The 16,024-nt window shown below is 49.0% G+C and overlaps 1 protein-coding gene and 1 pseudogene across 1 annotated transcript in view; one reads left to right on the forward strand and one right to left on the reverse strand.

The window, feature by feature from the left end:
- SYT17 (synaptotagmin 17) overlaps nt 1-15,304 on the reverse strand; it is a 40,587-nt gene extending 25,283 nt beyond the window's left edge. The window contains exons 1-4 of the mRNA XM_066609436.1: nt 15,187-15,304; nt 6,962-6,979; nt 5,294-5,442; nt 638-786 (exon numbers count right to left, since the gene is read on the reverse strand). Coding sequence (XP_066465533.1) covers nt 638-786; nt 5,294-5,442; nt 6,962-6,979; nt 15,187-15,201 — 331 coding nt within the window. The 5' untranslated portion in view covers nt 15,202-15,304. The remainder of the gene's footprint in view (nt 1-637; nt 787-5,293; nt 5,443-6,961; nt 6,980-15,186) is intronic.
- On the forward strand, nt 8,095-8,209 carry LOC136633951 (5S ribosomal RNA; annotated as a pseudogene).
- Nucleotides 15,305-16,024: the final 720 nt, after the last annotated feature.

Consider the following 16,024-nt stretch of genomic DNA (forward strand, 5'->3'; position numbering starts at 1 on the left):
ACCTCTGCTGCCTAATATATAAACGCCAAGGGGTGTGGCTATAATGGTGATTGGGCAGCAGTGCTCCACCTCCCCAAGTAGCAGCTTGTTTAACCCTTGATGCGCAGAGCCTGATCTGCCCTGTCTGTTCCGCAAACCACCAAAAGCAGGGTCATGACCCACTGGTGGGTCCCTGACCCACAGTTTGGGAACCGCAGCTGTATGTGTGATTTCCATTGTCCATTAGATACTTCCATCCCCCCTTTTGGCTGTTGTTTGTTTTAGTGGCAAAACGAGATGGGGCCAAACAGGTCAACGTTCTATGGATTACTACTCCTTAACTCACTCATTTCCCTTTCATTGGCCTGGTTTTCTATTTAATGCTAGTTGGAAAGGATGGATGGATGGATGGATTACTGAGCTGCTTTGACAATTAATACATTCTATAAGTTGCCAGATCTCAGAGTTGGACCTGAAGTTTCAGGATTTCAGCTTTCTTTGTGGCACAAACAAGGAACGGAACAGATATGTCAGGTGCCCCCCAGACCAGTCAGGTGCCACCCTCTGCCCTAACAAAGCATCACCCCATCCTGCGAAGCGCTACCCTTCCAGTCTCAGACCCGCACAATCCTATTCCACGAACGAGTGACATCCATACTTGAAATGCGCCGTGTGAGGCTGTAAGTGGATCTGGACATATCCGACGAGGACAGCCGTCTGTCTGGGGAAACATCCCGAGGGGTCGGGGGAGGCTCGCTGGTTGTATTGTCAGAGTCGCCTTCTTTGTCCTCGCTTCGATTGCTTACTCTGCAGACAAGAAAAACAGGGCAACGTCTCTAAATCCAGGAAAAGCACTACAGGTGTCCCTGAGTATGGTCCTAACCCCCCACCTGTGGATACCAGAAACCATGGACAAGGGGAACCCTATATCTGCAGCCCTCCCCCCTGCACGCACGCACTTTGTTTATGTTCATTACGGTCATGTAAAATTTCTCTTGCTTTGGACCTTCTCAAGCAGGCAGGTAACCTCTTGCAATCTTGTACGTATCTTGCTTGAACAGACAAGCAAGCAGGCAAGCTAGAAGGGAGAGGGAACATTCACTTCCTGCTTCCTGCTAACGTTCCCTCTCCCTTCTAACCTTTTATGGGCCCCAGGTACCAGCAGGCCTTGGTACGCCACTGCAGGGATGACTGAAGGATATGCTCTGGGCAGCAGCTGGAAAGTGAAGCACCATTTCTCCTTAGGCTTCCCTTCCTACTACCCAAGAAAGAATAGCAACCCTCCTTAGCTTCTCCCCCCTCCCCCATTTTCTTTCTTCCTGTTAGCTCCCCCCATAAGGCTTGGGTCTCCTTGCAGGTGGATGAAAGGCGGGCCTTTTCAGCCCCACCACCCTTCAACACCAAACCGAGCCTTGGTGGAACTACCCCCCATCCTCCAACACTTTCTTCCTCTCTTATCTACAGACCGCCCATTCTCTTTTCCAGTACGGATGATGAGCACCATCTGATTAAATACAAAGCATAATTAGCGCGCGCGCGCACCCTCTTGCAGCACAGGCAACCAACGCTACAGGATGTTTCCCTGCCTTCATGGCCATCTGCTACTAGCACATGTTCCAACAGACTCTATCAAGCCAGTCCCTGGTTTTTTGCTGCCCATCTCTGGTTGCTCATCAGTGGCATACCTAGGGCATCTGGAACCCAGGACCAAAATATTTTTCACACCCCTATGCCCACTGGGCCTTAGAAAGGCACTTCTAGTTTTTGAAAACCAGGCCTCCAGGAGGGCTTCTGAGGCTCAGGGAGGCCACATGCGTCCTTCCTCCACCTCCAAACACCTTTCAGATGTGACAAGAAGGCATTTCGGTTACACCCGGGAGGTTTCTTGACACCCCCCAAGTATGATATCCAGGGCAAAGTACCCCCCTGTCCAGCCCATGCTATGCTACTGTTGCTTATCATCCTTATTTTCACCTTTGGGGGGATACTATGGGATGGTTTTGCAGGTCGGATGCTTGAGTTGGTCATTGTTCAGGGTTCAGGTCCCTTCCCAGGGAGGGAGATTCAAGAAGAGCCTCAAATCTTTTGAAGAGGGGGGAGGGAATGTCTCTTTTGTCTAGTGCACACCCATGTCAAAGTGCAGAGGTGAACACGAAAGCATCAGGCAGGACACAGCTCTGGGCAATATTTTTGAATTGTGGCCACATGCGATCTGACCATTAAGCTCTCCAAATATACCTCTGTTCAAATGCACACACATGCTACTTGGGTTTTAAATCAACAGGTCACTGCAGGATAAATGAACCCAACATACAGAGAACAGCACAGCCTTCAGCAAACTGGTAAGACGGAGACATGATGCTCAAGCAGCCATCTTTGGAACGGAGAAGCAGGCCTACATTTCCATCAGCAGAATCTCAGAGGGCAGCATCTTTTTGCCAGGCAAAATGCCCATCTGAAACCCTGGAGAGCTGCTGCCAGTCTGTGCTGACAATACTGAACTACGTGGACTGAGATTCTGACTCAGTGGAAACCACCTTCCTAGGCAGTTGTTTTTTGCAGAGTCAGAGAGCTGGTCCTTCTACCCCAGGGTGACTCAGCAGGAAAGATCATTCCCATCTTCCATTTTAGTTTGTTCTTCCATCTCTGTTCTTCCAGCCCAACCACTGGGCTGTAGCTCTGGTGGGGCAGGATCCTGTCTTTTCACTTAAGGCCCTGTTCAACATTGCAGAAAAGGGCCATGTTTAAAAATGAGAGAGCCAAGAACCAACACACAGTGGTGTAGCTGACGGAGGGGCAGGGAGGATACATTGCCCTGGGTACCATGCCTTGAGGGGGTGCCAACTAGCACCCATCAACGGTAGTTCCCAAGGCAGGTGGTCACCACGGTCTCCCCGCACTTCAGACCACCTCCTGGACACCCCAGGGAGAGCTATTTGCACCTGCCCCCCAGGGTGTGTTGAAAGATTTTGTGCTACTAAGTGGTAGATCCCTTAGCTACACCACTGCCACCCCAAACCCATTCCAATCAGTAAACAGAGGAGCCATTAAACAGACACAACATAGAAATGGCCTCTTGAGATACCCATTACTGGCTTGTAGTCATTTTCCCCTTATAAATCTCTGCTCTTGTTCCAAGAGCTCCCTTCCTTGTTTCACCAGGGCTGCGACCGAGAAGAGCAGAGCTCCGTCTGCAATTTAATCTCATGGAGCATAGAGAGCATTTGTTTCTGAACATCAAGCGTTGGGCATTTCGTCATACGTTAAGAGCTGAAGAGCCTTTGCTTTGCTAGTTCTCCCACCCCCCTTTCTTGTTGCAACAAAGCTGGAAAGTAAATATTAGAGAGGAAATGTCAGCAAAACGGTGTTGCCATGTGTGTTAAGTCAACATAATTAGATCTGGTGTAGCAAGACCAGGCTGTATTCTCAGCCTCATAACGTACCGAGAGACAGAAAAGCCAGGAAGTTGAAAACCTCGTGCCGTTTTATCCGAGGGCAAAGAAAGAACTCAGAGGGCTGGACCGTCATCTCACCAGCCCATCACGGATAATAAGATGCCCAAGGCATTTCACCAGCAACGCCATGAAAAGCAGCCACAACCACGTTACGAAAGGGCGCAAGGCTCCAAAATCAAGTGTGCCTAGACATGGCAAAATGGGATGCCCACATTCGGCCTTCAAATGCCATTGGGAAAGGAACCAGTGGCAAGGTTTCATGGGAAGGAGTGCCTGCTCTCTGCTGCCACCCCACATAATGGCCAGAACTGGTACTGCAGTTCTTTAGTGCAGATAATCTGAAGAATAGCTGGCTCTTTATAACAGTTGTACCAGGCTCAGTTCCTCAATTCAAACAACAGCAGACTTGCCTCACCTTGCCAATGCTAGGTCATCTGGCCTGTCTATAATGATGACTTCCGTCTCTGGCCCTTCCACTATTAGTCCAGCTGATCAGGTCCTCAACACTCAGCCTGTTTCAACCACATCTGTTGTCTCTGGCCCTTTCGACCCCTTATTTGTCTGCTCTGCAACCAGATCTGCCCAGTGGCCCAAGTCAGCTCTCATTTCCATGTATCAGAACTAATGCTAGAACTTCTGTTCAGTCGTGCGAGTGTCATAAAGCTGGTCAATGGTTCTTTGTTGGTTACTGATTTGCTGGGTGCCCGGAACTGTTATTTATTTATTTAAATATATAAAGTGAATGGGGGTGACCCCAACCAAAGTGTTGCCACTGCATTTAGGCTGTGCGTATGATGTTGCAATTTATTCTGGATGGTCTGGTACGGGAGGAGGTTCCTCATGGGGGTGATGCAATGTAGCTCTCACACTGGGTGACAAACCCTAGTGATGTCTCTGCCCAATGTATATCATCTTGACTTCCACAATGGAGAAAAGGCTGGATTTGGATGCAACTCTAACAGATGAGCTTGTTTCGTCAGATATATGAATCATTGGTTCTGCTGCCCATTACTGTAAGGTCCCCAAATTTACCATGGGTCACGGCGCCCCACAGCCTCTTCTTCCTGGCCAAGCCAGGCACTGCCATCTTGGATCTAATGAAATTTTGCAAGGTCTAAGATAGCGCTGCCCAAACCTTGCAAGATCCAAGATGGCAGTGCCCAAATCTCATTTCACAAGATCCAAGATGGCACCCAAATCTCATACGGTTTGGCAAGATCCAAGCTGGCAGCACCTGGGAGAACAGGTTAGGAGGGGCCTCTGGAGACATCCTACAGTGCCCTGTGAGTGCTCCACAATGCACATTTCGGGAACCCCTGTTTTAAGGTGCCCCAAGACCCTCTTTCACTTTTATCCACATCTCTGGTTATTGTGAGCTTAAAAACAACACACGACTTTTTCAACTGAAGCAATGCATTTCATGCAAGAGCAGACCTTTCAACCTCGAAATCTTGTTTCCTGCCTTGAAACAGGCAGATCTTGCCTGTTCCAGCCACCTCCCTTCTGACCCAGCTCCCCCACATGCAAATCCCAAAACTAACCCCTATGTTGGGTCGCCAAGTCAGGTGCACTCAAAGCCGTCAGGTTTCTGATGTTACTAGAATGTAAACCCTTAAAAAAAAATAAGCAGAGGGGAGGAATTTGTTCTGGGATGGAATTCAGCAGCAGTTTCCAAACTGCCTGAGAAAAAAGCTGGAGAAATGGGGGCTGTATGGGGGCTGTATGGGGCTGTATGCAGCATTGGCTGGCAGCTCCAAGCAACTAAGGTGCCCATGTGGTTGAAAGGGCTTGGGGAAACAGAGATGAAATGGGAAGAGGAAAAAAAAAAAAGGCGGCCTCAAAGCAGCACCCAGACTTACAGCCAGGGAGGCGTCTGCGCTGGAAAGGGCCCCAGGATCTCCACTTCGTCGTCGCTCGACTGGCAACAGCTACAGTCATAACACTTTTGACAACAATTCCTGCAGGTCCATCTGCACAGCAAGAGATCCAAGATTCTAGACAACAGGCCCTGAGGCCGTTGGAAACCAGAAAACACAATTACAACCAGTTGATTGCTGGTGAAAAGAAAAGCACTGTTGTAATTCAGGAGTAACAGCTGGGAGTTGGGCTCTGCGAGTACATTGCTGGTTACTGCTGCTGCAAAAATAATTCAGGGACTATTTATTCCACTGATATAAAAGATCAGCTGGTTATTGACAGCGTCTCCGTTAAAGATATAAAGGAGCCTTCCGAAAAAATCTCAGTGGGTGGGCAGAGTCCCATGATAGAAGGCAGTCCTTAATAAACCTAGGGTCTAAAACTTGTAAGGCTTTAAAGAGCATTGAGCAAGATCCCCATCACCAGTAAGTAGGTACATTTGCCTTTTTGTACAGAACCCTCTGCAAAACATGCCCAAAGAAGGCCTTGCAGCCTGTGGACAGTCCTGGCTCTTCCCCCCCCTTTTTTTTAACCCCCAACATTAGCGCTCTAACATAAACTTTGCCACAGCATGGATGGCTCTCAGAATTCAGCACACTTTCTGTGACATCACAGCAGCTCAGCCAATGCACATAGGGAAGAGGGGCTTGAAAGTAAGCCAGGGAAAATAAATTCCAGAATAGTGCAAGTTCAGAAAGACCAGCAATTTACAGAAATCACCTTCACTCATATATTAAAAGTTTGGTGCAATAAAGACACGTATGCGCTTTAAAGTTTTCTCAGAGGGAAGGGGGATCACACACCTACTGTGGCATGGAATTTCAGAGCCTGGGAGCCACTACCGAGAAGACCCTCCTTCTCAAAATGGGAATGAATACAAAGGGTATAGCAATGAAAATTAGTTTTATCATTAAGAGAGAGAGAATGTATTCATAAAAATCAAGATGTGCTTAAGTGATGAAGCAACAGCACATATGAGAAAATGCATAAACACAAATAGATCTGAACCAGTGTTTCTCAAGCTGTGGGTCGGGACCCACTAGCATATCTAGTACAGGAACCATCTAGTACAGGAAGCTGGATTAGATGAGCCTTTGGCCTGATTCAGCAGGGCTCTTCTTAGGTGGGTCGCGAGCCAATTTCAGGTGGGTCCCCATTCATTTCAATATTTTATTTTTAATATATTAGACTTGATGCTCCCATGGGATGTGACTGCATTTGGGGAAATGTTACAGGCCTGTACTTTTAACAAGCTACTATGTGCCGGTATAGTCTTTAGACAATAATAGTCAATGGACTTACTCCTGGGTAAGTGTGGGCAGGACTGCAGCCAAGGATTGTTAAAACTCTTCCTGCTCAATGACGTCATTTATGGCTATGACATCACTTCCGGTGGTCCCTGACAGATTCTCATTCTAAAAAGTGGGTCCCGGTGCTAGATGTGTGAGAACCACACATCTGAACATTAAATACTGTTAATAATAATAATAATAATAATAATAATAATAATAATAATAATAATAATAATAACCACTGATGTAGACATCAGTAGCCATCTTTCTCTGCATGAGGAGAGGTCAGAGAAGGAATGATGAAATAGATCAACTCACCTCATTTATTGGTTCCAACTGTCCTTTTAGATATCCATGTTGAAGCAAAGGGGAAGAAAATGGGAAAAAAGACAAGACTAGTTTAGCAGAACTCCGATGTCACCAAGATCTTGCACAACCTTAATTTCTAGCAAGGAGAGGCTATTTACAAGTCTGCTTGCTCTACATCTTCTAAGAAAGTCTACCCTCTATGCAACACTGCCTACAACTCTTTGGCTTAGAATAATAATAAATAATAATAATGAACTTTATTTCTATCCCGCCCTTCTCCCTAAAGGGACCCAGGGCGGCTTACAACATATAAAAACAGATTAAAACATAATTTCACAAACAGATAAAAACATATTAAAAACACAATAACAAAAACCATAAAAACAGTAGTCAGATAAAAGTCAGAATAAAAAAGAGCATAAAACAGCAGTTCTTAGAGGAATCAGGCCTGTAAAAAAAAAAAAAGGATTACGACTGCCACACTTGGATCGAGCAAGGAATCGTACAACTTGAGGGCTCATTCACACAACCATTTCTGCAAGTCAGACCCTTGTTGGCTGAACCGGCCAAACGCATAACACCAGATTCAAATCCCACAAGCACAAGCAGCAATACGGTGGACCACGACAAAGCCTTCCCCCCCCCATTTAGGCTGCGTGCTGGCATGACCAGAAAAGATTGCGACACATGAATCATGGTGCTCATGACCCCTGGGTCACTTGGCTGACTTAGTTCAAAGACTCTGCTCGAGCTGGAGATATAGATTGCTTATCGTATTTTCTTGCTGCAGATCTGGGCCAGGCGAGACACCAAAAGCATCCACCTGATCTCAGGGTAGCTACAGAACAGTCTTGCAATTAGCTGAGATGGAAAAACAAACTGCAACAATAACAGCAGCTCCTTTCAGCGGTCACACCGAACCATGTGCTGTGCCGGCTAACCATGGTTTGGAAACCAAACTGCATTGCAGGGGGTCAACCATTGTTGGCCCAGCCTACTCGCCAGCCATCATTTAGGGACGCCATCAATCTTTCCTTTGAGGCTTGGCATGTTCCCGATCTCGTCTGATCTCGGAAGCTAAGCAGGGTCAGGCCTGGTTAGTACTTGGATGGGAGACCGCCTGGGAATACTGGGTGCTGTAGGCTTATACCATAGTCTTTCCATGCCCGATCTCATCTGATCTCGGAAGCTAAGCAGGGTCAGGCCTGGTTAGTACTTGGATGGGAGACCGCATGGGAATACCGGGTGCTGTAGGCTTCTACCATAGTCTTTCGAGACTGAAAGTTGCCAACCACCATTTGGGAGAGAGACAGGGTCTTCTCCCATTTGCACTACAGGAAGGGACTTCTGCAGTTCCCTACCATCTCAGAGACGGCAGCGGAAGCAAGAGCTTTGGGGAGAAGATCCATGTGGTTCTTTTGGAGCCACCTAAGCTAGTGCTTCCCCCACATCTTGTGGTAGCCACTTCAACACAGTAGTTCTGCGCTGCGTGGAGAGGAACTTCCCCGTGTCCATCTGAGGAGGAGCCTGGTTCTTGTGCTGTGGGAGCTGGAAAACACACCCTTTTCCTCCACACCATGGACCACGTCATACATCAATCATGTTTGGAAGAAGAGCCATGGTGCATCAGGAGAGAACCTGCTTGGCACTGAGGATCAATCACTGGTGTCTCCAGGCTGAAGACCCTTGTACGAAACCCTGGAGAGACACTGCCAACCTACATTGACGAGACCGACTTAGCGAGAATCTGAGTCACTGCCATGCATGATCCACCCCACTGTGGCAGCCTGAAAGCTCTAAATATTGACATCAGCAACAGACCAATCCTAATGGAATTACCACGGTATAGCAGCACTGAAATGGCTGCTGCTGTATTCTGTGGGGCCAGGGAGGCAACTGGAGGTCTCCTTGAGGTGAGGGAACATTAGTTCTCTTCTTTGTGTCAAGCCCCAAGCAGCCACTATGGGTCTCTCAGATTTGGATCAGCCCAATTGCTGGCACAGATCCAAGTAGACCCATGTAGGGTTTTCAGGCCCAAGGTAGAGGATAGGATCTAGCACCAGCCTCTGCCACTATCCCCGGCCCCCTCTTGGGCCGGAACCACCCTCCTCCCTGCTGAGTTTTGCCCCCTCTCTGCATTCTCCCACCCCACACCTCTCTTACCACCAATGGCTCCCAGGCTCCTCCAACTGCCACGGAAGCCCAGAGCCTACCCACACTGGCCTCCCCACCAGCGCCTCCATCACTCTGGCCACAACCAAAGGGGCAGGATTCCCCTTTCCCCAATGAGACCTCTGGTGGCTGCCACGGGGCCACAGGATGCAGCAGTAGCAATTTTGGCGCCACTGCCAACTTTAGGATTTGGCTGTCAGCCTCCAAAAATCCTACGTTGTCTATCTTTACCTGTGACATAAAATTGATACTGCACAGTGCAGGGTAACAGCACCCACAACAATGACCCAGTGTCGCAACATTGCACCCACAACAAGGTCACTGCAGCTGAGTGTATGTTACTGAGAAGAGCTCTTCCAAAAGTCTATCAGCTTGATCCCCATTTCCCAGTGGATCATTATTTACTTAACATTCCAGGCTACTTTCCCCAAAGACCAAAGCAATTTACCAAACAATGGATGGGAGTTTTTTTAAAAAATAACCAGCATAATTAAGGCTAAATCTACCTAAATCTACCTACTAAAATGACATTAAAAACCAACAGAGGTGGGAAGATCTTGCCTAAGAAAAACACTTTCTGCTTGTTCCTAAAATTAAAAAAAAAACCAGTGCGGGGGTTGCTTGGGTCCCTTTGGGAAGAGAGTTTCCACAACAGTCGGGCCAACACCAAAAAGGCCCTGCCTCTTGCGACCATCAATCGCATTGCTGTCAATGGAGAATTAAAGAGCAGGGCCTTTAATGCAGACCTCAGGCAGGCTGGCATGAATGACTGTGGTCCTGCGTGTCTCCTGGTCCCAATCAATACTCTCACATAAGTCATTTTTGGCACAAGGCAAATTTCATAGGGTTTGGAAAAGTGGGGGTTTGTGGAGGGAGTTAGATACCATTCTCTGTTAAAATATCATCTATTTTGAGAGTGTCAAGAGGGGGTGTGCCCCAGTAACACATTCAGAGCACAATCCTATCCATATCTACCCAGAAGTAAATCCCATTGTAGTCAATGGGGCTTACTCCCAGGTAAGTGTGGATAGGATTGTAGCCTCAGTCTTTCCCTTCTCTGCTGACCTCATTTTCCCTTTCTGGGACCAGCCCCCACCTTGAAACATAACAACCTTGAAGGCACACAATAATCTGCTATTTATTGGGACCAATAAGCTTTGAGAACAATTCCTCCTTTGGAGGCGTCGGACCAGATAAAACACCTCCATAAGCAGTTTCAAGACCCAGGCTATAGAATCAAAACAAACAAAAAAGTTATGTCAAAAAAATGTTCTTATTTCCACAGTAATGAGAAACCTGTTAAAACTTGTGAAAGAAAAAACAAACAAACCAGGACTAAAAATAGTTTAAAATGAACCTAACCCAAAATAGTAGCACAAATTCAAACACATGTTGTTGCTTGATTAAAATCAGGCACCGGTCATTAAAAAAAAAATGAGATGCTCAAGCAATTTACTTGGGGGCAGCCCAGGTTCTTCAAGCTACGGCACAGAACACTAGATCCCATCCTCTCTCCAAGAAGCCTACCCAGAAGGTGTGATGAGCCACTATATTTGAAAAAAGAATCGAGAAGGAGGAAGAGGAGGAGGAGAGAATAGTAAACTAGAGTGGTGTGGAGACGCTCTAGCCCAACACTCTCTGGTCTTTCATCCCCCTCTTCCTTTTCAAATCTTCAAGCAAGGTGGTAGGCAACAGGGATCATAGGCAATCTCACGCAACCGAGCCAGGCTGTGGTGACAGCCCTTGCCATCTTGCCAGCCTTTGAATCTGCCACCTTAGGGCCCAATCCTATCCAATTTCCCAGTGCTGGTGCTGCTGTGCCTGTGGGGCATGCACTGCTTCCTGTGTTGGGGAGGCAGTCTTGGAGGCCTCCTCAAGGTATGGGAACATTTGTTCCCTTACCTTGGGGCTGCCTTATGGCTGCCCTGGTGCTGGAAAGTTGGATAGAACTGGGCCCTTAGGCAACAAGCTCAGTTTGCTCCATTTGGAGCCGACCCTGAATTTACCATAGTTCTGCTGGAAATTGCCTAGAGAAATTTTCTATCTTTCTTTCTCATCACGCACAAACCACACCGATGAAAACTCTGCCTCCCGATAGCCCGATAAATAGGGGGAGTAAATAGTAAACTCCGGATAAACTCCTGATAATAGTAAACTCCCAATAAATAGGGGAGTGAAAGAAAGCAACTTGTGCTCTGCCTTTTTTTTGCTCTGCAAAACAAAAGCCACAGCAATCTTGTGTATCTCTGTGTTAAAAAGCAGGACACATTCAGCACTGCAAAATGAGGCACAGCTGTTGCTCTGAACGTCAAACCTCAAGGCACTGCTGTTTAGCAGAGGGATCGGATTAACCCTTTAGTTGCCATTTTTAAAAAGGCAGAGCCACAAGAGGGCAGGAACAGGATCTTAAATGAAAGACTCCCCTCCAACAACAACAAAAAATGACACAATAGTGAGATAAGCTTATAATTAGAAATGTATTGCAAAGAGGCCAGAATCCTATAAGATGAGCGTTCTCTAAGAAAGGCAGGATGGTGTAGTGGTTAGAGTGTTGTCTTTGGACCAGGAAGACCCAGATTCAAATCAACCCTCCGCTAGGATTCCAACTAGGCAAGCTTGGACTGGCTATTAGCCTAAGCTACAGGGTTGCTGCTAGGCTAAAAGAGCAGGAGAAGCCACACTGTGAGACCCTTGGAGGAAGAGCTGGATATAAAAATAATTAAAAATACAGTCGGGACGTCAATCTATCCAGTCTACATGTGCTACAGAGCAAGGCGGACTGTTCCACTTTAGACTGGGTCGTCTTTTTGACTCCTTTCCCCGTGCGCAAAACAAGCACACCACAACTGAACGCATGAGCACAGTGGAGGAGAGGCCTCTCCCTGATCTGCTGGTATTATTTTTGCATAGGGGAGGATTGAACACTATGAAGTCGTTTCTCCCCCCCCCCACTTCCAGTCTGAAATGGAACAGTCCAGAATGCTACCACTCCTCACTTGACCATCTCATGCCATCCACTGGGTAGATGGGGGTCTTCTAAGGCCAATCCTGTGCCACAGCCAGGAAAAATAGGGAAGACAGTTCTGGAAGGAAAGGGGTTTCCTGCATGGATCACGGCCGGCTTGCCCAGGAGGCCAATTGAGGCTGTTGCCTCAGGCAGCAGATGACCTGATGGATAGCAGGACACAACAGATGATGTAGTGTGGAGGAGAGGAGAGTAGTGGGCTAGCTTGTCCAGTCCTCCATGTTTCCGCTTCTGCTCCACCTCCCTTATTATTATTCCCACTTTCCAGAAAGTGGGGAAAGCAGAGGCCGACAGATCATCAGGTAAGGGAGGTGGGCACCATTTGGCACACCACCCAGGCTGCCAGGAGATCCCCTAACTTCTGCTTCCAATGAAGAGATAACCATTCTTGCAACTGACTATTCAGATCATTGTTTGGTGTCATCCATTTTCATTGCTCTCCAGGCCCTTGCGTTTACTCTGAGCACGATCCCCTTGGTGGCAAGAGTGATTCACCCCATGAAACCACCCTGGGCTCTAGGTATATATACCGTGGGATGTTAACACCACAGGCTCACCCCCTGGTTCTGGGATCTTATATTATATTATATTGGCAACCTTCAGTCTCGAAAGACTATGGTATCGCTCTGGCACAGCGTCTAGTGTGGCTGAAAAGGCCAATCTGGGAGTGACAATCCCTTCCACACCGGGAGCAAGTGCAGTCTGTCCCTGGTCTGTCTCCCTGGCTATGGGCCTTCCTTCTTTGCCTCTTTGCCTCAGACTGTTGGCCAAGTGTCTCTTCAAACTGGGAAAGGCCATGCTGCACAGCCTGCCTCCAAGCAGGCCGCTCAGAGGCCAGGGTTTCCCACTTGTTGAGGTCCATTCCTAAGGCCTTCAGATCCCTCTTCTGGGATCTACCTTTCCAAAATTTATTTTATTCACATTTTTATACCACCTTTCCTCCAAAGAGCTCAGAGCGGTGTACATAGCTGCTCTCCTCCTTTTGCCCTCACAACAACCCTGTGAGGTAGGTGAGGCTGAGAGAAAGTGACTGGCCCAAGGTCACCCAGGAAGCTTCATGACTGAGAGAGGATTTGAACCTGGATCTTCCAAGTCTCAGTCCACCTCCCAAACCATTACACCACCCTGGCTCTCAGGGTGACACACAGAGCTCGGTTCTGGCTGGAAAGTGCCCCCCCCGGGCCTCCAGCAATCAATCCCTGGCTGTGACAGAGGTCAGGTACTCTGCACATGTTCAGAAGCCTTTGTTGACACCGTTGAAGGATCCAAGCCTGGGGGTTGCAAACTTTGGAAACTTTACGATTTCCAAAAGGAAAAAAAAAAAAACACATAACAACAGGGTATTGAAAAATGCCTTTCCTTCAAGTCTGCACAAGGGTCCAGCAAGAGAGGGGGCAAGCAATTTGTCCAGAAGGACACTTACCCCTTGCCCCTCTGGCGCCATCTACAGCCTGGAAAGGAAAGGTATTTTATTATAGCAGGGCTTCCTGGCTGGAGAATCTTAGCAGGTTTAGCCTCCATAGTAAAAGCTAACTGGAAGCAAGAGAGGGGTGATAAATTTCATTCTCCCCACCCCCAAAGCTTCATGTTCACTTTCCTCCCCCTGACTCAGCAGCCTCACACCCATACAAACAGGATGTTCCTTATGTACAGGGAACCCTGCCGCTCCATCATATAACAGGTACCCAAGAACCATGATTCCACCCCCAAACCACCCGTCTTTCGACCCCCCCACCCCAAAGGACAACCCTGCCCTTTCCCTAAAATATAAAGCTTTGGAGCAAGGCAAGCTGTCCTCGGATCATGGCTTAGAACCAAGATCAGGAAGCCTACAAACCAATGTAAAAATGCTGCTCTCACAAGGCTGTTGAGATGTTTTCTTCCAGAGCCTTGAGTGTGAATTCTGATCCCCCCCCCAAGAGGGCTCAGCCCAATCTCTTATTCAAGTGGTCAGACAGGCCCTCTCTCTCTCTCTCTCTCTCAGGGGCTCAGTCAGTCTCATCCCACCTGGTTGCCCTGCAAAATCACAAATAATCCGGGGTTGTTTGCTTTTCTCTTAATGCTTTTAATTGGTTCTTAAGCTTTGTTTTTCAGCCTTGTTTCAACTCAGTGGTGCTCTTTTTATGCTGCTAGCCGCCCCGAATCCCCTTCAGCGTGGGAGAAAGGCGGAATGCAAAGCTGGCAAGCCAAGAAATAAATAAATACTTGCAAAGAGCATCATCATCATCATCATCAACAACAACAACAACCTACTCAGAAATAAACGCTTGCAAAGCACATCGCCATCAATAATAATGATAATAAACTACGCACAAATAGATAAATAAATAAACAGTTGCAAAGAACGTCGTCAATAATAATAATAATAATAATAATAATAATAATAATAATAATAATAGTAAAACTACTCATATCAAATTGTTTGCAGGCTCTCTCTCTCTCTCTCTCTCTCTCTCTCACACACACACACACACACACAATTTTAGAGGGATCCCATTTCTCCCAAGACCCTTTCACGAGGGGCACCCACTAGCTTTCCTCCCCCCACCCCCCCAAAAAAAAAGAATTCCCAGCTTTTCCCAGCTGATGCCCCTCCATAAAGCGGCCACCAAGATCAAGCCGCCCCCAGCCCCCCCCAAAAAAATTAGCAGGAAGACCACCCCAAAAGAAGAATTCCCAGCTTTTCCCAGCTGATGCCCCTCCATAAAGTGGCCACCAAGATCAAGCCCCCCAAGTCCCCCCCCCCCAAAAAAAAATTAGCAGGAAGATCCTGACATCTTCGCAGCCAGCCCCAGAAGGAACCACCCCTACTCTACAGGTTGCCTCTCCTCCCAGCCCCGGCGAGCCCAGCCTGGCAACTCCAACTCAGCTCAACTCAAGTTTTTTTTCCTGTGCCAAGGAGGGGGGACCCACCCTTTGGACTGCCCGGCTGGAGGAGAGGCTGAGATGCCAGGCGGGTGGTGGGGGGCTGTTGCCTGGCCTCCCCCCCATCCCCCCTACCCCCCACCCACCCACCCCGGTGCTGCTCCAGCCCTACCTGGATATACGCCATCTTCTCCCCGGGTCTCTCACTCGCGGCCCCCGCGCATGGCGCCTGCTGCCCACCACAGCGGAGCCCAGACGTGCCTGGCTTGCTCAATGAGCACTGCCTGCCTGCCCGTGCCGGCTCCCCCCAGCCCTGCCCCGCCCTCCCCCCCTGCAGGGCACAGCCTCATCCTGCCCCTGCTGGGGCCAGTGGTCCAGAGCCCCGGGCTGGCGCCCCCCAGCCCCGATCTGCCACCCCAGGCGTCCCTCTCTCCCCCCTGCCCCAGCTGGGGACGGCTCCGCTGGCCAGCCCAGGGAGGGGCGGTGACCTTCCGCAGGCGAGCCAGCCGCGCTGCAGGCGTCCACCGGGAGAGGGCGAAGGCACCAAGGGGCTCCCTTCAGCCAGCGTGTGGCCACCTCCAGCTTGGATCCCCACTGGAACCAACAGAGGAGGGCATGCAGAGCCACCCCATCCCTGAGGCCAGCTGAGGCGGTGGCATCAGGCAGCACTTGGGAGGCAGTGCCCACCTCTGCCCACCTCCACCTGGTGATCTCTGACTTGGACCCCCCACCACCACTGGAACCCCAACCAACAGAGGAGGGCATGCAGAGCCAGCCCCATCCCTGAGGCCAGCTGAGGCGGTGGCATTAGGCAGCACTTGGGAGGCAGTGCCCACCTCTGCCCACCTCCACCTGGTGATCTCTGACTTGGACCCCCCACCACCACTGGAACCCCAACCAACAGAGGAGGGCATGCAGAGCCAGCCCCATCCCTGAGGCCAGCTGAGGCGGTGGCATTAGGCAGCACTTGGGAGGCAGTGCCCACCTCTGCCCACCTCCACCTGGTGAGG

The sequence above is a fragment of the Tiliqua scincoides genome, chromosome 13 (genome assembly GCF_035046505.1).
Source record: "Tiliqua scincoides isolate rTilSci1 chromosome 13, rTilSci1.hap2, whole genome shotgun sequence".
Classification (NCBI taxonomy): Eukaryota; Metazoa; Chordata; class Lepidosauria; order Squamata; family Scincidae; genus Tiliqua; species Tiliqua scincoides.